At 36.3% G+C, this 26,435-nt stretch overlaps 1 protein-coding gene across 2 annotated transcripts; it reads left to right on the forward strand.

Moving 5' to 3' along the window:
* Nucleotides 1-256: 256 nt before the first annotated feature.
* LOC145568678 (uncharacterized) lies at nt 257-25,932 on the forward strand. Of its 2 annotated transcripts, none has more exons than XR_014095889.1 (3): nt 257-521; nt 25,352-25,527; nt 25,630-25,932. XR_014095889.1 is itself a non-coding variant. In XM_081628102.1 (3 exons), the coding sequence occupies exons 1-3, from the start codon at nt 24,032-24,034 to the stop codon at nt 25,837-25,839; spliced, it is 450 nt and encodes a 149-aa protein (XP_081484228.1). In that variant the 5' UTR covers nt 23,681-24,031; the 3' UTR covers nt 25,840-25,932. The 2 variants fall into 2 exon arrangements, 1 of the variants encoding a protein (XP_081484228.1); XM_081628102.1 differs by lacking the exon at nt 257-521 and adding an exon at nt 23,681-24,095.
* Nucleotides 25,933-26,435: the final 503 nt, after the last annotated feature.

The raw sequence follows: 26,435 nt of genomic DNA on the forward strand, positions 1-26,435 counted from the left end.
CTCTCGATTGTTTCAGTTGGGGTTAGATATTGTGCACAGTTTTGGTTATCAGACCCCTTTGGTGTGTTTAAACCATCACCGTCTTGGACCACCTCATCAATAAACATTCCAGAGGAGTCAGTGTCATGGTCACCTCCATACCCACCTTCAAAATCGTTATCCATAATCATGACCTCCCGTATATCATAACCAAACCTTACGTTGAACTCAATCAAAACTGCATCACATGTGTCACATTATTAAACCATCACGTGACATAGAAGAAATTTTTTTTACATAAGCAGCTATAACGAAGGAATTGAAAGCTGAAAAAAATTAAAAACATTAACATATTAACAGCACTCTTATCTCTATTCGACAAATTCTACGTCACGGAAATCGCCACACAGGCGGCGGCTACCGCCGCACCTACCAGCCATCACTCCACCGGCAGCTGCACCTACCATCCACCACCATCGCCCAAGAAAAACAGCATAGCCGTGCTCTACTCCAACAACCTTCTTGCCCTTCGACTCTTCTAGGTAAATTAATTGATTTTGGAGTTTTTAATTTCATATTATACACTAATAGTTCACATGCTAGGTTGATTTAGTGCGTAACTGAGTTGTTTATTTTATTAAATCTACTCAATTTAATGTATTTGTTCTTTGAAATTGTTGATTTGTTATTAAATTTATCAAATTGAGGAGTTAAGGTTTATGATTTTTTTAAGAATTGATAATTCCGAATTGCTGCTTATTTTTGCATTGAAATTGTTATTATAAATGTACAATGGCCTAGTAAGATTAATTATTTCATATTTAATCTATGAAATTAGGGGCTTTAAGAACTTAATGATTTTTTTTTATATATATTATATTATATATATATATATATATATATATATATATATATATATATATATATATATATATTTTTTTTTTTTTTTTTTTTTCTTTTTGTTGTTGTTGTTGTTTTTCTGTGGAATTGATTACTTTGGAATATTGCATTACTGATTATGTTTAGAGTGATTTTAGAAGTAGTCAATTGGATATAGTGATTAGTGCTTTTGAATAGTTGCCTTCAATTTGTATATGCTTAGTGCTAAGCTCACTATTAGTGTTAAAGCTACACTTTATTATCAATGTTATGGTGACACTTGGAGCCTTGTTGAAATCCCATAGGACATTGATTTATTGTACGCCTTTGAAAGAGCTAGATTTGGGAAAAAATAGAGAAAATGTAGAGTTCAAGAACGTGGAATACAAAGCTTTATTAGTAGACTTTCAACATGGGAATCTAAGGAATTGGGGATTTAATGGAAAAAAAACATAGGTTTAACAGCAATTGCCACGTAGGATGGATGCCTCCTACAATTGGTTACAATTGGCAAAGGACCAATATGAGAAGAGGTGTGGGAAAGTTACCAATTTTACTTTTAAATATATGTTGTAAGTCAAAATAAGATAGTAAGATTTACAGTTTTTAGTACAAATTAAGATAATTTGGGAAATACCTAAACATGGTTGGTTTTCTATAAAATGTGGGGTGATTTTAAGATATGGTACAACGGAATTCAATCGATTGTGTTCACATATAACCAGTTATTTTGTTTGTTTTATTATGGTATGTAAGGGTGTCATTTAATCGCATTTTCAATTATGCGTTTAGTCAACAATCACTTAATTTCATGCATTGCTAGTCAAACATTAATGTAAAATTTACGGCGGTTATTTCACCAAATGGCTCTGAGTTATTTTTTTATTCACCATATACCCATGAAAATTTTTAAATTCACCATATACACTTGAGTTACACAAAAATATCGCAAAATGCCCAAATGACTAACGGACGTTAACTGCGTTAGTCGTTAAGGGGTAAATTTGCCACGTGGCAACCTGTGATTGCCTAACATTTATATTCATTAAACTTTAATATAATTATTTTATTAATTATCAAAAAATAAATAAAATCAAAAATAAAAAAAAAAACCCACCCATCACAGCCGAGCACCGCCACCTCCTTGTCCCCACCAGTCCTCCACGCCCCACCGGCGCCGGCACTAGCCCGAACCTAACACCCCACCTGTCGATGCCCCGTTGCATCCCCTGAACCACCCACTCCCTAATCACCTCAACCTCTCTCACTCAAAAACCCCTCCCCTCCCCTCCCCACCGCCGGCATCTAAACTCCTATCCCCATTCTGGTGAGCCAAAACCGCCACTCCCCCTGCTATCCCTACCCCTGAACCACTACTCGAAGGCCCAAAATAAAAAAAAAAAAACCCCAAATTCGAAACCCTAGATTTTGATTTTAAGGGTTTCGAATTTGGGGTTTTACGATTTTAGGGTGGTGGTTTTTGGCTAAGTGGGCAGCGGCGACGTGGGGGAGGGTACTTGGACTACCGGCGAAGGGGTATTGTGATGGTTGCCTGACGTTCGACTTTGGTGGAAAGGTTAGGTGGGGTTTTTACGATTTAAGAGGAGGGATGGGTATGGTGGTTCAGGGAAATGGGCGGGCATTGGTTCAGGGTTGAGAGGAATGGCACCGCCGGAGCGGTGAGGAGGGAGTCTAGGCACCGACGACAGTAGGTGGCTGGGTGGTGGTTGTGGGGCAGTGGTAGCTAAGGTGGCTGGCTGGTGGGGGGTTAGTGGTTGTAAACACCCAAATGTGTCTGCCCAAAACCGAACTCAATGATGAATACCTTTCACGTCATTTGATTATCGAATGAAGTGAAAGTGTGGAAAGTCTAGTGATGTGGATGTTTTTATTAAAATATCTCTCTTTCTATTTTTGAAAACATTTCTTTTTTTACTCTATTTATGAAGATAGCCAGTCTAATTTAGTTTGGTCCATGATAAGGGTCCAATAATAGTGTATTTGGGTTGGGCTCGAAAAGAGCTTTCCAACTATATATTATAAGCCCAATTCTGATGAATAATGAGGAAGTTATGGTAAAAATATTAAATTGGGCCCGAAATAAATTTTATATGCGGCCCAATGATCTAGAGGAGGGCCTATTAATTATTATTCCTAAAGTTATTAGGATTGATTTTAATCTTCTAGAATATTTAGAAGGTTCTTTTTTAATTCTAATGGAATTTGGATTGATAATTATGTTTCAAAGAGTTTTATTTGGAATAAAATAAGTGTTTTATGATAAACCTGATTTTAATTTCATAAACACGGAATTTGCTGCTTAATCATATTAAGAAGAGGATTCCGCGTACAAACGCGTTTTATCTTTTAATTAGCGCCAAACGACAGAGTCTGTCGCCTGGCGCTAACGTTTGTCTGTAGGAGTTTATAGGTACTACGCAGCGGAAAAACATGAATCATATTCATACAGTACCTAATCCTAAGATCTAATGCATAACACATAAAGAACATATAATCGTACCTTTGAAGCGTGATTCCACGTGCGATCGAGCAAGAACAATGGGAGATAAAGAACCTCAAGCGTGATTCCTCTACTTGGTCCACGGGCACAGATTAAGACCTCCACTAATGTTAGTTAGTTGCAATTGAACCCTTCAATTGACCTTCTACGGAGAAGAGCGAGCAACGAACCACCATGAACCACCCCGAACCACCACACGTGCCACCAAGGGTGGCCGGCCGTATGGACGAGAAGAGGAGAGAGATAACCGTGAGTTAGAGAGAGGAATTAGGGTTTTTGGATTGGTCGCCTTGATGTCAAAATACATTGTGTGTGAATTATGACTTCTTGCTAGCAACCCTAGGCATGGATCTTATTTATAGATCTCATCTCTAAATAATAGCCCATGTCAAAAGTCCAAAACCTAATTCCACTCTAACTATGCTAGCCCAATCCATTTCATGATTAGTTAATTGCTCATGAGGCCCATAAATGGGCCTTTTACTTGCTTAACCCAATACACTTGTTGTGTGACCTCATAGGATCCATTATAATAGGCTTTGGACTATTTGACTAGCCCAAAGATCATTGATCATAGTCTAGCAACAGATAATGATGACCCAAAAGAACGAACTTATTATCTCCATAATAGTGATCCTTGATATATCTAGTAATTGCACTTATCGAAGACACAATTCCTTCAATCTCCCACTTGTCTGAGACAAGTCCGCAATATTCAAATTCCTTAAGTCAATGTGTGTCGATTTGATGATATGATTGCATTTCATGTCGTGATCATATTAATCTACAAATCTTTTCCTGAAAACTGAGTTAGAATTACAAAACAAATGATTACTATGTAATCCATTTGAGCACGGCCATGCATTTTCTGAATTCTCCCTCTTCAAGGGGCCAAGACACATTCCTAATTAAATAGGTAGACTCAATCCAATCTTGTGGCAACCAAGGCTCCCACTAAAATCATGAGGTAACCAGGAAACACCCTTTATAATCTCCAGTTACGGGAAGACGTTTGAATATACACAGTTACATCAATCATTGAATGAAATCAATGTTCCATTCATGTCAAAGGAATCCACTAATATATCCGGAATTTCTATACTTGAACTTCAAAGTAGGTTTATAGTTCGATCATGCATCATTCATGCATACCCATGTGATTGACCGAGCTTCACTATGCTCCTATAGCCCATGAAACTGCGCTATCCAATCAATCTTAACATGCTAGTCCATTTATTGAAATCATTTATGTCCAGTTTAATGATTTCGAACTAGGAACTTAAATAATATATGAATTTAGTTCACCTGTGGGGTTCCATTCAACAGGTCATCAACCTGATGAGCCCATCAATTCATAATTATTTTGGACATTTTATTTAATCTTGAAACCACGATTAAATAAGATTGAAACTTTTTTTCAATTGATAAACATAATTCTGCAAATGAATGTATTACATATGTAACTTGTTTTTCTCCAAAAACAAATACAACTTCTAATTACATCATTTGCCTCAATCCAGTTTCATTAGCATGTTTCTCATGCTTTGGAAATGGAAGGGGTTTACTAAGTAGAGTTCTTGAGACATTCTCATAAACATGAATTTTGCAATTTCTAAATCTTATAATCATTTTCATCTCCATACACTAAGAATTTTCCTTCGTCCTTTCACAAGGAACTTAGAAATTTCTAATTTGTATTCCAACGTTACATTGGATTTCGATTGAAATCTATCATCACTTGTTCTTAAAACACGTGAATCAAATAGATGAGTATAGTCCATGACATGCATGATGCATCCTTTGCATATTGCATGAGGATCATCACTCAAAACTTTAATTTCATCAACCTTTCTCAAAGCATTGAATCATTAAGCAACGTGTCATGTTACATGGGATTGAAACTCCTTTCAATATAATGTTGAACCTTATAAGAATCTTATCAATATAAGCTTCTTAACCAAACTCAAACATCCTTCAAAAATATCTCTTAGATCTTGAATCCCAAATGTACTCATCTTCTTCTTCAAGGTTTTCATACAAAATGTATTACCCACCACTTGACTATTCAAGCAATGAATAATTTCTCTTTATACTAGACTAAGAAGACTTTATAGCTCCCACTAAACATCTTGTATACACAAGACCTTTTCTTCATTTTATGAGAACATCAAACGATTTGATTAACTCACAAAATTAAGAGCAACAACTCCATGATGCTTACTTCCATCCATTAATGAATCTTTTATGCATCCTTAGGATTATTGGATTCTCTGATTATATCACATACAAATCTTCTTTCATGAACAATTTCAAGAAAGTGTTTTGAAATCCATCTACCAAATCTCATAGGGCAGTAATCACTAAAATATCTTTAATAGATCTTTGCAACATGACTAATATAAAGTTTTCATCGTAGTCATAGTCATACTATGAATTAGTTGAATCCTTTAATAAGTCTTTTCTTTAGTTAGAAAACATTTTTCTTTCTTGTCTGTTTTGCTTATAATGGGTCTCACCCAATTAGGCAAATTATTCAAGTGTCATACACTTGCTTACAGACTTAGAATCTATTTCAGATTTCCTGGTTTTCAAACCACTTGGAGTCATAACTTGTCAAATCATCTTTATTACTTGCATAATCATAATGTTCCAAAATGAATATTTTAGAACTCTTAGTCAATATGAAATCATATTTCTTTGGCTAAGTTTTACATACGCTAGTCATCATTGTGGGTTTTTATGCAACAATTGAAACTCATACAACAGCTTTGTTTAGTTTTCAATGAGAAACGACAGTAGAGGATGTGCACTTGGAATGTACTACCTTCAACACATGGTTATTATTCCCATTACACTTAATGAGACCACGCATTGTCGTTTGTAACATGAGGTGAATCATGCTCATATTATTGCTTTGATTCGATTATTTCTCAAATTTCTTCAAGTTTTTCGAAATCATTTTTCTTGAACTCTTTCAAGGCTCTCGAACTTTTCGAGATTCTTATACTCCCACTTGCCTTTTTGAGGAGGCACTTTTAGCATAGGGTGAACCAACTATGGTTTGAACCATGTTTGTTTGTTGCTTTTCTCGAACTCTTTTAAGATTTACACTACTCCCACTTGACCTTTTGGAACAATTCCATAAGGGCACCTACTTGTGCAACAAACATTTTGTGCTAAGTATGATTTGTGTAGTAGTACCCCGTGCTCTGTATAGGAATTGATCGTGCATTAAACGATTTAATACAACATTTATTCCTTGCTTTGTAGAAAGACTTAATAAGAACTTTCTTATCCATATCACATATGAAGCCTTTGCTACAATTTGATTTGACCTATGTAGTTTGTTTAGTTTTGTAGCTTATCTTAAAAGTATATCCCCTGAATAATGGTTGAAAGATAGATAATTTTATCCATTATCAAAATATATCTCATATAGATTGATAGCTCCCTTCATAAACACTTCACAAGGTTTTCTTTCGGAGTTTGTCGTAAAATGATTTCACAACTCTTGGATGTTCATCAAGGTCTTGGCTTAAATTTTCATTATTACGATCATATCGCAATATTTTGAATGTGTTTCCAAGTAAATTTCTTGACTCAAATTTTCACAATTACAATCATATTGTAATGCAATCATTATCTTGTCAAGTTGATACTAAACTTCATACTGAACATTTTGAATTTTTCAAAATTTTCACTCTTATGCTTCAACTAAGCACAAGTAGTGATCACATCACAAATGAAGTTTTATTGTGCGTCTCTAGTCTTTGAACCTTTGGTTTTCTTACATCGATATGTATTCGACCTCGAGTTCGCATCATAATTTCTCTAGATGGTGATTTTGTCAAATTTTCAAATTAGAATGATAATTACATATATCAATGGATTCATAATCCAATGATATTGAAAGTCCATCCCTTTGGATCTTCCGCATGCAATGTTCATTTTCATTCGAATTAATTGACATTTTAGAGACAATTTATATATATAGAAATGTTTTAATTATTTCTATCATATAAAACTTTGAACCTATTTAGCAATCTCAAAACACATTTTGACTCAATGAAGCATAGAATAACATTTATTCCACGTTTTTAAATCTTCGATGCTTAGTCATTACTAAGATTGAATGGTGTTTTGATAATGGCAAGAATAAATAACATTTATTTAATTCTAGCCAATAACAAGGTAAGGTAAAATATAGGTTCTACTTGTAAAGTTGCAACTTTTGCTTCCAGACTCGCAGACTCTACTTGTGAAGTAGCAACATTTGCTTCTAAACTTGTAGATTTATTTCTTCTTTAGCCATACTTCTTCATTTAGTTCAACCTCATTCTCAATGAGAGTGAACTAAACAAGACATCATATGTCCAAGAAGTAGCAATGTCCTAAATCAATTTCTATAATATACTTCTTAAATTGGAACATTTCCATTCTTTTACCTTCCAACTATATGAGGTAGTTTTTAATCAATTGGAATTGGTCCATTTAATTTGAAACATTTGCTATTCATAACAACTTTTAGCATGTAAGTAGTTCTAGGTTTCAGAAGTAGCAACTTGTTTGCATTTCTTGGCCTATAACTTCTTAATGCAATCCTCATATTTCTTAAACCTTTCCCATTTGAGCCACTTAGAACATTTCTCTTAGGTTCAAAATAATGCTTTGCTTAACTACTTTAAGCACATTTCACGATTTTGCTAAGTATATTCTATCATTATTCATATTAGAGTTTAATCAACTATTTAACTCTTATAAAATTGATGAAGAATAACGTCACTTGATCAACTTTTGATCATAGTGATTTCCAATCACTTTCTTAAGTTCAATCATATTGAAGATAAGAGATTTTATTAGACTTCTATACTTGTCTTTAGAGGGTTTGTACCTCCCATCTCATTATATCCCTTGAAACACTTTTCAAAATGAAGATGTGTTGGCATTTTACTCAAACATTTTGAATAAAACCAACCTTAGACATGTGACATGGGTTTCTAAAACTTGCCTTTTAGAACCATCTTAGCAAAATTGGAATATAGGTTTATGGATTATCTTTTAACCTTTTGAGAACGTTTCTCAACTTTATTTTCAATTGAGGAGATTATATATAATAATAAAATTAGAACGACATGTTACTTAAAAGTAAACGCAAAATTCAATTATGTTTAATAAAAAAATTTAAAGTGCCATAAGCAAATTAAATTGGCAACTTTAGCATTTATACAATTTTAATTGATCCCTATTGAATAAAATGATTCCAAGATCCTTTATTTGTGCAATAATTGACCGGACTTTGGCCCTACCATCAACCATTACATTTTCAAGGTGAGTAAACTCTTTACTGATTACAACTCTTTGTAATTCTTGGTTGAATAATTAACCATCACATGTTTAATTATTCCCCTTAGCTTCAAGGTTCTAAACTCTTTAGGTAACCTTGTTGAGTATAACCAATCAAAAGTGTAAAATTTGTTTTACCCCCACTCCCATAAGATATAATATGACACCCTGCTTTGGCATGACCCATCATAAATATCGAAGGTTTCATCGGGTTTTTGATTGGAAAAGCAACCTTAATATTACTGGGACCTAGATTTATTATGTTGTGATTAAATAGTGAACTCTAGTGCATCATCACAAAACATTAATAAAATCTAACATGCATAAAATACTGAATGCATAAACAAGACATAGCATGGCCCCTAATCCTAAGAAAAACTAATAAAGTAAATGCTCCCACTTGAATCATCATGGATCTCATACGCCTTGCTCCTTTGGGCCTTCACTTCATGGGCTTCTTGGAATAACTACAACCTGTAATTTTACTCTATTCTATATACTACTTAAATAAAATAAAATAAAATTACAAAAATACTTTATCGGTACGTAGACCGTACTAAGATTACAAAAATACATCACGATGCACAGATCGTATTTAGTAATCTACTGGGCCATACTAGTCATTATATAGCAATAAATAACATAATATATTATAAAATTGCCACATAATAAATCACTCATCATGCTTTCCTAAACTACAACATCGAATGTTCACAATTAAGGAAACATGTTATCCAAATATCTCATATTTTAATTAATGCAATTAGATAATATCATATATTATTCATGACCATCAATAAAATATCATATATTTTAAATTATTCATGAGATAGAATCAAATCTTATTTTAATCTTAAAAGATAAATCATATTTATCCTCAAATATCATCCTAACAAAGTTAGGAAATTCTATCCTAATTACTAGCCAATCACAAAATTTTAAATCAATTATATCCAATATTAATTATGGGATAATCACATTATTTAAACTAGTTATTATCCTTTTGGAATATGCTCAGAATATCCTAATCAATCTTATCCAAAATTAACCACTTTAATTATGGATAATTACCAATTTAAAAACTTTAAATATGGATAATATCAAATATAACAACTTTTGAAAGATTTGATTTTATCCTAAAATAAAAGATTTTATCCAAATAAAACCGAATTTATCTTTCAAAATAAAAGATCATATTTTTAAAATATTTTATCTCATCCAAAATAAATATCTTGATATATTTTTTTTAAAATATAATTTTTATTTTTATTTTTATTTTTTTTTGAAAACCGTGCACCAGCCACCGTGGTGTGGCCAACCAAAGCCAGCCACGGTGGCCGTACACAGTGAGGTGTATGCTGCTCTGCAGCGGTGCACAACAGCAGCAGTAGTGCCGCGCAACCCTTGCACGGTGCTGCTGTTGCTGCCTTTGCTGACCCGTCCTCCTGCCCCACCCCGCCCCTCCCTCCGGACCACCTGCAGCGGCAGCCGCCGTGGCTGCGCCACCCAGCCGCGGTTGCCGCTGCTAAAAACCCTTTTTTTTTTAATTTAAATAAAACAAAAAATATTTTGTAAAATTAAATTAATGTTAATGTGGTCTAATTAATTTCAAAATTAAATCACATTCAATCTTAAAATTAGGGTTCTTCATGAAATTAATTCCCAATTTAATTTAACTCTTAAATTAAATGATTTGATCATGAAAAATTCATAATTTATCATGAAATCAAATAGATTAAAATCATTAGTTACATAGTAAACGAATTAAATCAAAACCAAAACACCATAATTTAGGGTTAGGTTTACGAAATTTTCAAAAAAATAGGGTGGGGGGTTCAAAATTTTCGAGTGATTAGGGGCAAAATTCGGATCTTTTCATGGCTATTTTGAGCATTATTAAATCACATTTAATCAATTCCAAAAGTTTAATCACATTAAATATAACAATTGAACCATAATTAAATTAATCTATCTCCTAATTGAATTAAAATTGTGGATTATCAAAGAATTATAGTCAATATGCGTAAATGCAAGAGGCTAACTGATACCACTGTAGGAGTTTATAGGTACTACGCAGCGGAAAAACATTAATCATATTCATATAGTACCTAATCCAAAGATCTAATGCATAACACATAAAGAACATATAATCGTATAGACGAGGGGAGGAGAGAGATAGCCGTGAGTTAGAGAGAGGAATTAGGTTTTTGGGATTGGTTGCCTTGATGTCAAAATACACCGTGTGTGAATTATGACTGCTTGCTAGCAACCCTAGGCATGGATCTTATTTATAGATCTCATCTCTAAATAAGAGCCCATGTCAAAAGCCCAAAACCTAATTCCACTCTAACTATGCTAGCCCAATCCATTTCATGATTAGTTAATTGTTCATGAGGCCCATTAATGGGCCTCTTACTTGCTTAACCCAATACACTTTTTGTGTGACCTCACAGGATCCATTCTAGTAGGCTTTGGACTATTTGACTAGCCCAAAGATCATTGATCATAGTCTAGCAACAGATAATGACGACCCAAAAGAACGAACTTATTATCTCCATAATAGATGCCAGTTTTATTCCGATTAGAACCTTGATTTGTTCCCAGACTATTTTTCTATAAATAGGGGTCGTATCTCCCTGTTTTCCATCATCAAGAATTCACAATCAACAATTCACAATCATCTCTTTCTATTCTCTCTAAAAAGCTTGAAGCTTTCTCTCTCCCTCTTTTCTAAACCTTCCCTCTTACATAATTCCACATACATTAGTTCTAGACACACCTAGCCAAGTTCGAAGTTGCCTTCGCCCTAGACGTGAAAGGTTTATAATTTCTTAGGGTTTGGTCCCAAATTTCTATTTCAATTATTTAATCTAATTGTTTTATTTATTATTTTCCTTGAAGTTACTAACGTGCGTATTTTGTTATGAGAAAGAGATACGAGACATCGAAGTAAGTAATTGCTTTAATTGTTGTTATTTTGATATAGGAATCATGCTTGGATGATTTTGATTCCTAGTATCATGTTAGGATGCTTTTATTGATTTCTGATATCATGCATGTTTCTATGATACTTCCTATTCTTTCTAATATCATGTTAGTATCATGCTAGGAATAAAGCTTTGATCTTTACTGTTTAGTGACATGCTAGGATTTGTTATTAATCTTGTTAGTATCATGCCTAGGATCTTTCTATTATTATCATGCTTTGATGAGATTGAGAATATTATTAAGATGATTGTTATTATTATGTTGCTTGATATATATTATTGTTGTTATTGCTTGATCACGCCCTCTCTTGCAGGATTAAAGGGAATTTGTACTTGTAATCACGCTTCATAAGATAATTAATAATCTTGTTTAGGCTAATATGATTATAATTCAAGTGATCTCCAATAATAGTTTTGTTTGTGCATTAAATTCAACCAACATAAAATAAACAGGTTTAGGGTTAACCTATTGATTGTATGTTAGTCAGAAAGCGCACATGAATATGAGAAGAATAAAGTAGAGGCCTATTATTAAAGCAGGTTCAATCTCTTTTAGGTTGGATTTGTACCTTCATCCCCGAATATCCAGTCATGGTTCCAGACCTATGGAGGTATCGATCTCATAGATCGTGAAGGGGTGTAACCTTCATCCTGTGAACGGTTTACAAGTTCCTAAAACTTGTTGGCGACTCTTTTACTCTAGCTTCCTTCCCTTTGGACGCCACAATGCTTAAGTGTATGATGACAGTGGGACTCAAGTGTGGGATGCTTGAAATATTCCCTACAGTTTTTTGGCGACTCCATTGGGGAAGATTTTTATTTTAATTCCTAAAATTTATTTTGGTAATGATTTAGAATGAGTGGGTAAGACTCGAAAAGTTCTAAGTATTTCATGTGCGTAATTTTGATTAACATTATTGGCATAAGCATAAAAAATGTCCGCATACGAAAGACCATCCGTAACGCGTTAAAAACATAGGATCTTACACGTAGGAAATTAGGGAAATATCTTTCACAACTAGAATCGAAATAACGCTGCGAAAAACTGGAAAATTCAAGAACAGAAAGCTGCTGAGGCATGTAGGAATTAGTGCTGAGAAAACAGCGTCATCGCCAAGCGATGGCTCTATCGCCTGGCGACAGTAATTTTCGTCTGGCGAGAGTGCCATTGTCTGGCGACAGGCACTGTTTTCTCGCGCTGAATTCTTCTAATACCGAGCCAGAAATCTACCTTCTTGTTTCGACTAGTTTCTAGTAGTGTTTGCTCGATTTTACTTCCCGATTGAGTTTTTTCCTTTTTTCTGAAACCCAAATGTGTTCTACATATGGCCATAACCCTCTGGGGATTCAAGCTCCATCTGCCCAATCGAACGCTCCTGGCAACGAAGGGTGCATCCGAGTTTGTTGAACTCACCAAACCGTGGAAGCGAGTTTAACTCGCGGGGTCCCATCCACTCGCGCCAACCCTTCCAAAGGTAAGGCTTCTGCGCGGTGCATCCGGACTCATAACCATGGACCCTCTTTGACTAACCCATATCCTGAACTTTAGAGAACTAGAGCCATGGTTAGGTTGCAAACTCATTGCATCATATTGTGACTATTTGACTACTTGTGCATTATTTGTTTGTGCATAACCTATATGTGTTTCCACTAACCGTTTCTTTGACTTGTGAATGAGTTTAAATAAACTAATTAATGACTAAAGGACTTTGCTAAATGAATGAATTAATTAATAAATAATTAAAGTCTAAATAAATTGATCAAACTTGACTTAGTACGACTTTAGGCTTGTCCCTTAGAGTAAAAATACTGGAAACAGTCCCAGACCAATGTTCCAGCAATGGCACAGAGGTTTGGACTGTAGCGCCACGCGCTAGTAATTAGCGCCAGGCGACAATGTTGTCGTCTGGCGCTGGTACTAAGCGTTTGGCGACAGTCTTGTTGCTCCGGCGACAGTCCATGTTTTTGCTCGAGTCCTCACGAGTCATGTTTTTAATTGAGTCTAGGCACATAGTCCCATGGTCTTACACAAGAGTCAAAGCATGTCACTCACAATCACTATTAAAGCACACACCTAATATATATGTCACACCCTGACCATGTCTAGAGAGTCTTGTAGGCGCGTGTTTTCCGTCATTTTTTAGGGGGGTAAGTCGGATATTAATCCTCCAATTAAACCATACTTATATTAATCCTCCAATTAAACCATACTTGTTTGAACCCTGACTTGATTCCCAAAATATACAACTTATTTTTGCTTTTTTTTTTTTTACTTTTTAAAAATAAAACTAATAAAGTCAAAGTCAATTTGAGTCAAGTCATTAAAACAAATAAATGGTTTAATTTATAGCGCTTTGTCAAGAAAGGAAGGGAGATTAATCAAGGACAACACCTTTGTTCAAATACTACTTTTTGATAAACCAGTTAGTCGGAAAAGAAAAGCTAAGAAGATAATGACGTCTCAGGAAGAAGTTAACGAACTTAGGAAGGACGTGGCCAACTTAACTGAATTGATAAAGACCATGGCTCTTCAAATCAATAACCCCGTGAAACAACAACAAATGGAGCTCATGCAAGAAAGCTTGGGAAAACTCTCCAATGACTATAGATTCTAGGGCATTAGCTCACAAGGGGTCCTAGTGGACAAGGAGCTTCTTCCGCAGAAGTTCAATGCCAATGAAATCCCTAGGTTCAAAGCAACATACAATCCTTATTTCCACCTAAGGGCTTTCGAGACCATAATGAATATCAAGGGGATTGATAGGAAAGTCTTTCATTCATTGTTTTCTCTATCTCTTGAAACCGTTTGTCAACAATGGTTTTTTTCCCTTGACAAAGAGAAAACCTTTACTTGGGATGCTATTGTAAACGCTTTTATTGATAGATATAAATGTAATATTCAAGTTGAAACTGGTCATAGGGAACTTGAGATACTTAAGCAAAAAGAGAATGAAGGTTTTACTTCTTTCTTTAATAAGTGGAAGGAAACTTCCGCTAAGATGATTGAAGTGCCTACTAAAAACGAGTCTGTGAGGTTATTCATAAATAATCTCAAGGAAAAATATTCCAAACATCTCAAGTACCAAAGCAACTTGAATACTTTCAAGGTCGTTTATGACACTGGAGTTAATATTGAAGATGACCTTGTAAAGCAAAAAGCTGCTAACACTAACTCCAACAGTGGTTGGAAAGGAAAGAAGAACAACAATCCTTCTTCTTCCAAAACCACCCACTCAAATAATGTTAGAACCTTTAATCTGAATGAAGTCCTCATTATGAACAATCAAGGACAAAAGAAACCATTTAGGAGAAACTTTACTCCTATTGGTATGAGTTATGACACCGCATTTGACCGTCTTCATGCAAAAGGTCTTATAACTCCTATTGGACCATTTGGGGATCCACCAGTCGAAAGGAGAACGGCTAATTGGAATCCCAATGCACACTGAAAATACCATCAAGGTAGGTGCCATCTTACTGAGAATTGCTGGAAGATAAAGAAAGCTATCCAAGACTTGATTGATAGCAATAAACTCTCAGTGCCTTCTGCAAGCAAGAAGCCAAGTATTAACAGTGCACCACTTTCTGACTCCTTGGCTATTTCTGATGAGGAAAATTGTGTTGACCCCTTATCTTTAATCAAACCAGTCGAAGAAACTCATGCCCTTGAAGAAGAAGAGGAAATCTTTTTCGATGCCATGAGTGATTGGGCCCCAATTCAATAACCGGCCAATAAAGAAGACGTTTTACTTTTCACATATACAATGGGGAAAATAATAATGTGTAGAAAAGTTCTTGAACGCACAAAATTGGAGCAAAGTAAACATGTCAATAAAGAGGTGACACCTATAAAGACTACTAAGAGGAAGCCATTTTCTCTCCAAGTAGTCGAAACACCTAAAAAGAGCAATAAGTCATACACTCCAATTGGGACCACATATGCAAATATGTTCAAAATGCACTCCGAGAGTGGCAAGATCAAACCTCTCGAACCGAGACCATTTGAATCACTAAAGAGGATAGACAGATTCTATTGTCCATATCATCAATCAGGGGGACACACTATAGAACATTATTTTAAGTTCAAAGATTTAATTCAAAAACTGATTGATAATAAAAAGTTAATCAAAATTCCTCAAGCGAAAGATGCTACCATTAATGGAGTTTGGGACAGTGATGATGAGGACGTCTACCTCAAGGATATGGAGGAAACCCCACTCTCTACAATATATCCAGGGGACGATATTTGGGATGAAGAAGATTCACCCATAGACGTTCTCACAAGATCCGGGAGAATTCAACCTCCCATTACCACACAGCAACCTATTCCTACTACTCAGCAAGTTCCCATACCCATCATAGAAGAAAATGATATTGTCAAACAACTAAAGAAAACTAAGGTCGAGATGAATGTATGGAAACTTTTAGCTACATCCCATCAACATAGGGTGGCAGTGATAAATGCTTTAGATAAAATAGGAATAGATTCTAAAACCACTCCTGAGGGGTTGGCTAACTTTCTCACGAGTGATCTTCCCAGTCCTATCAACTTGATCACCTTTTCTGACAAGGATTTACCCCTAGAAGGTGACAAACACAACAAAGCCTTAAATCTCAATGTAATCTGCAAGAGAATGAATGTCCCAATGACTCTTGTAGATAATAGATCAGCAACGAATGTCTGTCCACTCCGAACTGCGAGAATGTTGGGAATAAGGGATGAAGACTTGTCCCCATCTACATAGGGAATAAGAGCCTATGACAACACTCGTCGCCAAGCTCTTTGAACCATCACCATGAATGTAATGGCAGGAGTCATTGAACATGCTACTACTTTTCAAGTGGTAGACATTAAAGCATCCTTCAACTTATTGTTGGGACGCCCTTGGCTTCATGACCTAAAGGCCGTCCCTTCATCCCTTCATCAACAAGTGAAGGCTATAGTAGGAGGGATCCCTATTACAATCGATGCTTCACAAATGAGAATCAAAGCCGTCGAGAATCCGATCGTAAATGTGGAGCACGATGAAGATGATGAAGATTTATGGGGCTTTAAAGAAGAGGTCTCCTTAATCGAGGAAGATGAAAGGACCACTCTTCACTATGAACTCCACTCCAATATGACAGTAAATGCTATCTTCATAAAACAGGGACACTTTCTTGGAATGACTCTTGGAAAGAAGAAAGGGATAGCGAAACAAATGGGACTACCTGACCTCCCTAAATTGGACACTTTTGGACTTGGTTTTGAACCGACTCTAAAAGACCTTAAGCGAGCCCGGGAAAAAGAAAATGCATGTAGGAACGCTCTTACCCAAAAGAAAGCAATCCCAATGGATCATTATCCTCTCACCCTAAATGGACAATTCATGAGAGAAGGAGAGGATTATCCATGCTATGAATTTCCTAAACCCTTTATCAAGAATGGAATAAGACAACCTAGGTTCGAAATCTTCTTGGATTGCAACTTTCTGGATGATATCCCAACTCCTATCCATAAGGAGAAAGCACCTCCATGCTTTGACTTTAATGTCATGGGACTTCTCTTTGGGTATGAGAAGAATGAGCCAACATACATTGAAGATAACTCCTTGCTCATTCGAACGGTATTACAAAGTGATAATTTTGATCCTTCTAAGCTTATCACTCCAACAGAAGGGCTAGTTCAAGGATGGCGAAAGACCGTGAAGGTGACTACTCCAAGTGGAAGGAAGATCTCCATAACGACAGGACAAGGACCAATGTTCGAAGAATCGTCTGAGTCAGATTCCGAGTCAAAGTCTTCCCCTATTGAGTCTTCTAAATCTCTAGCTATAGCACCTTCCCCCAATTCTTCTGTTTTAGCACCCTCTCCTAGAATAGTTAGTAGTCAAGTCCCATCAGACATATCTTTATTTGATGTAACGGTTTCCGAGTTTAATAATATGTCTTCATTTGCTTACTCCTCGTGTCACTCTTTAACCTAAGATGACGAGCATTGCCTAAATAACAATGAAAATGACAAAGAAATAATTAAAGCAATGGAAACACTTGAAAATAAAACACCGATAATTGAAGATACTGAAACGGTTAATATCTCAAAAGATCCAACCATTAAAAGAGAAGTTAAAATCGGACTAACACTTAGTAAAGATGAAAGAACCGATTTAATTAATCTACTAAAAGTGTTTATCGAAGTATTCGCTTGGTCATATGAAGATATGCCAGGAATAAATAGAGAAATAGCTTAACACACAATACCATTAATTCCAGGAATGAAACCTGTAAAACAAAAGTTACGTCGAATGAAACCTGACGTAGCCCTTAAAATAAAAGAAGAAGTACAAAAACAGATAATTGCAGGTTTTATCAGGGTATCCAAATACCCCGAATGGGTCGCAAATGTGGTCCTAGTTCCAAAAAAGGATGGAAGGGTAAGAATGTTTGTCGACTATCGGGATCTAAATAAGGCAAGTCCAAAGGACGACTTCCCTTTACCACACATTGATATTCTAGTAGATAATACAGCGAACCACACACTTATCTCATTTATGGGTGGATACGCGGGGTATAACCAGATTCTCATGGAAGAAGAAGACATGGAGAAAACGACATTCATAACACTTTGGGGCACTTACTGTTACACGGTGTTGCCATTCGGATTGAAAAATGCGGGTGCCACTTACTAACGAGCAGCGACTGCCTTACTCCATGACATGATGCACAAGAAAGTTGAAGTCTATGTAGATGACATGATTGTAAAATCAAAGGATCACCCAGGACATTTGGTAGCCTTAAGAAAATTCTTTGAAAGGCTAAGAAAATACCACATGAGGTTGAACCCATCTAAGTATGCTTTTGGAGTCACCTCAGGAAAACTCTGGAGATAGACCCAACCAAGATCAAGGCAATCATGTCAATGCCACCGCCTAAAACAGAAAAACAAATTCGAGGATTCATTGGCCGGTTGCAATACATAAGTAGGTTCATATCCAAATTAACAACGATATGTGAACCAATATTTAAGAAGTTTAAGAAGAATGTGCCAATAATATGGGACGACGAGTGCCAAAAAGCCTTTGAAAAGATAAAAGCTTATCTCGCTAATCCTCCTGTATTAGCACCAGCACTCCCAGGAATCCCTCTTAGGTTGTACTTAACGGTCACCAAGGAGACAATGGGGGCTATGCTCGCACAAGAAGTAGAAGGAAAAGAGAATGACATCTACTATCTGAGTAAAAAGATGATCGAGTATGAAATACGCTATACACAACTTGAGAAATTGTGCCTTGCATTAGTGTGGGCCACAACCAAGTTAAGACATTACGTGGTCGTTCACACAATCTTCGTAGTATCTCGGATGGACCCACTTAAGTATCTTTTCGTGAAATCTACACTAAATGGGTGAATATCAAGATGGATAGTCAACTTAGCCCAATTTGATGTAAGATTCATGCCTCAAAAGGCTATTAAAGGATCCGTGGTCTCGGACTTCTTAGCAGACTTCCCAATAGAAGATTCGACACCAATACATGAGAATGACTTTCCAGACGAAGACTTGATGGTCACAAAAGACGACACTTGGATTCTATACTTCGACGGAGCCTCAAACCAAAAGGGATGTGGCGTAGGGGTGTTATTGGCATCACCTAAAGAAGAACATATTCCCATCTCCATAAAGCTAGATTTCGACGTTACCAACAACGCTGCAGAATATGAAGCATGCGTGGTAGGCCTTGAAACAACATTAGCATTAGGAGTAAAGAAACTTCGAATATTCGGAGATTCTTCATTGATCATCAACCAAATTTCCAAGAGATGGAAGGTAAGGAGTGAAAGCTTGGTCCCTTACCAAACATACTTGGAAACTCTCACGAACCAACTAGAAAAGGTAGAGTACACAAATCTACCTAGAGAAGAAAGTCAATTTGCTGATGCTTTGGCAAGACTAGCTTCAATGGTTAGGATTCCTACAGAAATCGAGAAAATTCCTTTAACGATAGAAAAAAGGCATAAATTGGCTTATATTCAAGCTATAGAGGATGATGAAGTGATCCAAGAAGAAGAAGAAGAAGAACCTTGGTATACAGACATCCTCAACTACGTCACAAAAGGAGAATATCCCCTCCATGCTGACAAAAGAGCAAAACGAGCCTTAAGACTTTTGGCTTCCCAATATGTGCTCATAAACGACGAGTTACACAAAAGGGTACCTAAGGGTCGAGCTCTGCTATGTGTAGGAAAAAAGGAAGCCCAAAAGGCTATGAGAATAGTCCATGAAGGAGTATGTGGAACACACGTAAATGGCAAAATTCTATTCCAAAAGATAATGCACGAAGGATATTATTGGACTACCATGAATAGGGACTATCATCAATATGTCAAAAGATGCCCTAAATGCCATATATACACTAACTTACATGGCTACGAACTATCCCACTGTGAATCCCACGCCGAACACGCTTCGAGATATGGAACTTCAGCACAAAGTACAGAGTGCGCTCGTCCCACTCTAGGAACTCCCCTAGAGAAGAAGAGGTCCCTACGCCGGCATAAACGGGATCGTCCTCCTGATGAGCCTCCCTAGAACGAGAGTCAGAGCCGCGTCGTCTAGTCATGCTATATTATGCAAAACAGCAGAACAGAGTACGTAGTATGGTTCACCAAAACAGAGTACGTAGTACTAAAACAAAGCACAATTTCAATACATGCAGAAATAACATTTTTTTTAGCGATCCAACAATTTCTTGCAATACTATGACAAATATTGTGACAAATTGGACAAGAATAGCTAGCAAAAATGCGAAGAACAAGTCGCATTGTTCTCACGAACTCAAGAGGCTCAACAATGGCAATTTGCTCAAGAGACATTAGCGCTTGGCGACAGAGTTGAACCCTGGCGATAAAGCGTATCAGCGTGCGTTGGTGTGGCGATAGGATGTATGGCCCCCATAAATAATTGTGCGGACCTTATACAGCAAATTTCGGGTTCCTTGGTACGCCAGTTGGCCCCTATAAGCAATTTGACATGATTTATTAGCCGGCTCGATTACGATCGCAGTAAATGATCGACCTAACAAATGATCGTCTCACTTGGCTTAAAGCGCCTAAGTATTGGCATCGCAAGCACCGAAATAATGGTTCAAAAATAAGCACAAGCGCCGAGGTACCGGCTCATTCACAGAATGCGCCGAGGTACTGGCACAGCAGCAAAATCAGCATCTATAAAGCAAAGCACTAAGGATCAACAAGCGGGGGTCTTCGATAACTTTCCTGGGAAGGTTATCATCATAAAACTGAAGATGGCTACAAGCAGCGGTCTTCGACAATGTCCCGAAGTAGAGTGGAGATTGTCTATAGCGGCGAGGCACAGCAGTGGCGAGGTATTGCCACAACCCTGAAGATGGCGAGAACTGCCACAACCCTGAAGATGGCGAGGCACAGTCACCTACGACGATTTTCCCGAGCACTGTGGAAGATTGTCACAAACAAATGAAGATAGCAAGGCACTGTTACCTTTAGATGGCGTTCACGAGGCACTGTGGAGGTCGTCACCAACAAAAGCAACGAAGTCGATTACTCTAGAGACGTGTGCTCGAAGGTGCAAGATACGCATTTCTTAACTCTTTTATCTATTTAACTAACGCTAGTTCGTAGGTATCGGCATTACAAGAATGATTTAGGATCGCAGAGCGTTCTGAATCATTCTCTGTCCCTATTGCTACTTTGACATTCGTTTTCGAAACATGCGTTTCTCCAAACTCAGTCAAAGTGGGGGCTTCTGTAGACACCCAAATGTGTCTCCCCAAAACCAAACTCAGTGATGAATACCTTTCACGTTATCGAACGAAGTGAAAGTGTGGAAAGTCTAGTGATGTGGATGTTTTTATTAAAATATCTCTCTTTCTATTTTTGAAAACAATTTTTTTTTACTCTATTTATGAAGATAGCCAGTCCAATTTAGTTTGGTCCATGATAAGGGTCCAATAATAGTGTATTTGGGTTGGGCTCGGAAAGAGCTTTCCAGCGATATATTATAAGCCCAATTCCGATGAATAATGAGGAAGTTATGGTCAAAATATTAAATTGGGCCCGAAATGAATTTTATATGCGGCCCAATGATCTAGATAATGGCCTATTAATTATTATTCCTAAAGTTATTAGGATTGATTTTAATCTTCTAGAATACTTAGAAGGTTCTTTTTTAATTCTAATGGAATTAGGATTGATAATTATGTTTCAAAGAGTTTTATTTGGAATAAAATAAGTGTTTTATGATAAACCTGATTTTAATTTCATAAACACGGAATTTGCTGCTTAATCATATTAAGAAGAGGATTCCGCGTATAAACACGTTTTATCTTTTAATTAGCGCCAAACGACAGAGTCTGTCGCCTGGCGCTAATCCTGTCGCCTGGCGCTGATGTCTGTCGCCTGGTGACAAATGCCAGTTTTATTCCGATTAGGACTTGATTTGTTTCTAGACTATTTTTCTATAAATAGGGGTCGTATCTCCCCGTTTTCCATCATCAAGAATTCACAATCATCTCTTTCTGTTCTCTCTAAAAAGCTAGATGCTTTCTCTCTCCCTCTTTCTAAACCTTCCCTCTTATAAAATTCCACATACATTAGTTTTAGACACACCTAGCCAAGTTCAAAGTTGCCTTCGCCCTAGACGTGAAAGGTTTATAATTTTTGAGGGTTTGGTCCTAAATTTCTATTTCAATTATTTAATTTAATTGTTTGATTTATTATTTTCCTTGAAGTTTGACAAGGGAATAATCGCGTCGTCAAACGACTACACCTAGATCAAATACAATTTATACAACCTAAACAAACCTAATACGAGTATAAGGCAAGCATAGGGGTCGAACCACAGAGAACGGATAAACACCACCAAATGTTATCGACAATTAAGCTAGTCCGGAATAGGAGATAAATAAACTAAAGTCTAAAAATGTTAAAACAAAAAATAAAACATTAAGGGAAATGGTTTAGGTATAACATTCACTTGAACATAAACAAAGGCATAGAAATTGAATTAATTATGAACTAAACATGCTCAAATATCGAAATAAAGGATCCAATATAGCCGCCTTCCGGGGTCAATTGGCTTCTCCTAACATAGCCTCTATGTTTCCACATTAGAACCATATACTAGGAGGTACTATTAAATAACAATCGATACTAATGAACCTTAACTAAGTCAACTTCCGTTCCTTGTTAGCAAAGATTCACCTTTAATCAACCAACAATGTGCACTTGCAAGGAGATTAAAAAATATCAAGCATATAAAGACTTTAATCACAAATAAATCAACTCTAAACCTAGAACATGCTCAAGATCCAACTACACCACAACCATCCCCTCAATGGGGAAATTACTCACTAATCATGATAACAACAAGATTAATCAACAAATAATCAAGAATCAACATGATTAACAAGCAATACCAACAACAAAAACAATAGTCAAGAGAAAGCAAATAAAATAGAGGAGAGAGAGTTAGAGATTCTCATTGATTGAAGATGAAAGTCTACAAACAAGATGATCAATCTTCTTCTTCAAAATCCTAGCTCAACAATGGTGAAACCCTCACTTTCTCTCTCTAAACTACTCTAATCCTAAGCTAAACCTAGAGAGAGAATCTCTCCTAAAACAAGGGAAAAAAATCTAAAAGAATGAAGTTCTCCCCGTACAAAACAAGCCCCGCAATATATAAAGAATCGCGCAAAAACGCTGAACAGGACCCGCTGTGCGCCCGCGCAAGGATTTGTGCGCCCGCGCGTGCGCCCCCGCAGCGGTCTGTGCGCCCTCTCAGCGGCCTGTGCGCCCGCGCAATGTAGCTGCGCGCCCGCGCATTTGTGGGTTGCGCGGCTTGTGCTTGGGTGTGCGCGCCCATGCTGCTGGATGCGCGCCCGCGCACCGTAGCTGCGCGCCCGCGCGGTGTGGGTGTGCGCCCGCACACATATCGCGCACAGGCCGCGCAAAACTTTCTGCCTCGATTCTGCAATTTCGCCAATTTTGCGCGGGTTCTCACAGGGCTGCGCGCCCGCACATTATTCGCGCCCTTGCACCTTGCTTTCTTCGATTCTTCTCTCATGCTTTCTTGGCTTCTTCTTTGCAATCCAAGACTTCAAATACCTAAGCACAAACACCATGGGAAGCAATAAGGTATAGGGAACGGTGCAAACACGCAATGAAGGCAAGCATTCAACAATATACGCGATTTCATTAAAAATACATCGAGACATGTTGCACGCATTATTTGAACAAAACAACTGCAGAACACCCTAAGACAAGCTAAAACAAGGCATAAACACTATCCTAGGAGTGACATAAAATGTCACTCATCAAAGTTACTAACGTGTGTATTTTGTTATTAGAAAGAGATACGAGGCATCGAAGTAAGTAATTGCTTTAATTGTTGTTATTTTGATATAGGAATCATGCTTGGATTATTTTGATTCCTAGTATCATGTTAGGATCCTTTTATTGATTTATGATACCATGCATGTTTCTATGATACTTCCTACTCTTTCTAATATCATGTTAGTATCATGCTAGGAATAAAGCTTTGATCTTTAATGTTTAGTGACATGCTAGGATTTGTTATTAATCTTGTTAGTATTATGCCTAGGATCTTGCTATTATTATCATGCTTTGATGAGATTGAGAATATTATTAAGATGATTGTTATTATTATGTTGCTTGATATATATTATTGTTGTTATTGCTTGATCACGCCCTCTCATGCAGGATTAAAGGGAATTTGTACTTGTAATCACGCTTAATAAGATAATTAATAATCTTATTTAGGCTAATATGATTATAATTCAAGTGATCACCAATAGTAGTTTTGTTTGTGCATTAAATTCAACCAACATAGATTAAACAGGTTTAGGGTTAACCTATTGATTGTATGTTAGTCCAAAAGCGCACATGAATACGAGAAGAAAAGTAGAGGCCTATTATTAGGGCAGGTTCAATCTCTTTAAGGTTGAATTTGTACCTTCATCCCCGAATATCTAGTCATGGTTCCAGACCTATGGAGTTAGCGATCTCATGGATCGTGAAGGGGTGTAACCTTCACCCTGTGAACGGTTTACAAGTTCCTAAAACTTGTTAGCGACTCTTTTACTCTAGCTTCCTTCCCTTTGGACGCCACCATGCTTAAGTGCATGATCACAGTGGGGCTCAAGTGTGGGATGCTTGAAATATTCCCTACAGTGGTGGTGTTTTATTTTTAAAAAAAAAATTAAACATTTTTTATAAGACTTAATTAATTAATTTAAAGAATAACCAATAACATACTGCCACGTGTCATAATTAACCCTAATGACAAACGGAATTAATTGTCGTTAGTCATTAAGGGCATTTGGTGACATTTTAGTGAAACTCAAGTGTATATGGTGAATTTGAGAATTTTCATGGGTATATGGTGAATAAAAAAATAACTCAGGGACATTTGGAGAAAAATCCTTAAAATTTATGACGTCTAACTTTTTTTTTTTTTTTTTGAAACCAATGACCTCTAACTTTATGTTATAGGTTTAGAGTTTAATATTCTGTATATATAAGCTAATGTATATTTATTCAACAATACAGTTTCCTTTAAAAAAACTAAATTTAATATTACAGTGTTTGTTTTCTGTGTTTTTAGTTATTTTCATAAGGATGCCGAGAACAAGTACTGTTTGCAATTCAAGGCGTGGGCGTAAGCCTTTAATACAAGGATCTTCACCGATGATGATTGAGGCAAATGCTATGTCAGCAAGATGTGAAGGACCAATTTTCCATTCTGTTTTTTCTGATTCGTATCATTCACAGGGAATTATTGTATGTCTCGTTTGCATATCTAAAAATAAATGTAGATTGTTTATGCTATGTGACTGTCAATCCTATTGTTTTGTTGTGTTAATAACTTGTTTTTTTATGCAGAATGTTCCCGTAGATTTTGCTAGGAAACATTTACACAGGCTCGGGAAAACAACTAATGTTGCGCTTCAACTATATGATACTGAGTTCAAAGCTCAACTCAAGATTAAGACTACTGACAATAAGATTATCCAGTGTGTTATTAAGAATGGAGTTGATAGATTAATTGATTATTATGAAGTCCAGGTTAATGAAGGTGCTTTACTAAAATAATCGGCTAGGGAATCGTATTGTTTTTTATGTTAAATTACAATTAAGTACTTAAGATTGATGTGGTATATAATCGAATCAGTAACTGTTTAAGTTCTTTGGTTGCTTTGATGGGTTTGTTGGTATCTTTAGATGATTTAGATTAATAAAAATGAGTTACATATGATGGTTCTAGTATTTTCGGTCTGTTTAAAGAGAAAACAGTGTTTGCATTGTGATTTTGTGCAATTTTTGCTACTGTTATTTTATTAATAATCATGTTAAAAAGTGTTTGAACTATTACTTGTTAGCTTTTTCTCCTTAATTACTTAAGTTTTAGTTTTTCCCCTTAGTTTCTGAGTTTTTTTTTTTTTTTTTTTATTTTATTTTTTTTAAGTTTTTGAGGTTGGTCCTAAGCCTCTAAAACAAAAACGACGATTCGAATGAAGTCCAGCGTACACTTACTATGTGTATCAATGTTGGTTTTCCTATTTGTAAGTGATTTCAAGGTTTAATTTTAGGATTCTTGTACAAACTCAGCAAAATAATTTGATAGTATTGTATTTTATCCCTGATACTAAAAATTGAATTTATGTACTACATTGAATACATATCATATC

The sequence above is a fragment of the Chenopodium album genome, chromosome 11 (assembly GCF_948465745.1).
Source record: "Chenopodium album chromosome 11, dcCheAlbu1.1, whole genome shotgun sequence".
Taxonomy (NCBI): Eukaryota; Viridiplantae; Streptophyta; class Magnoliopsida; order Caryophyllales; family Amaranthaceae; genus Chenopodium; species Chenopodium album.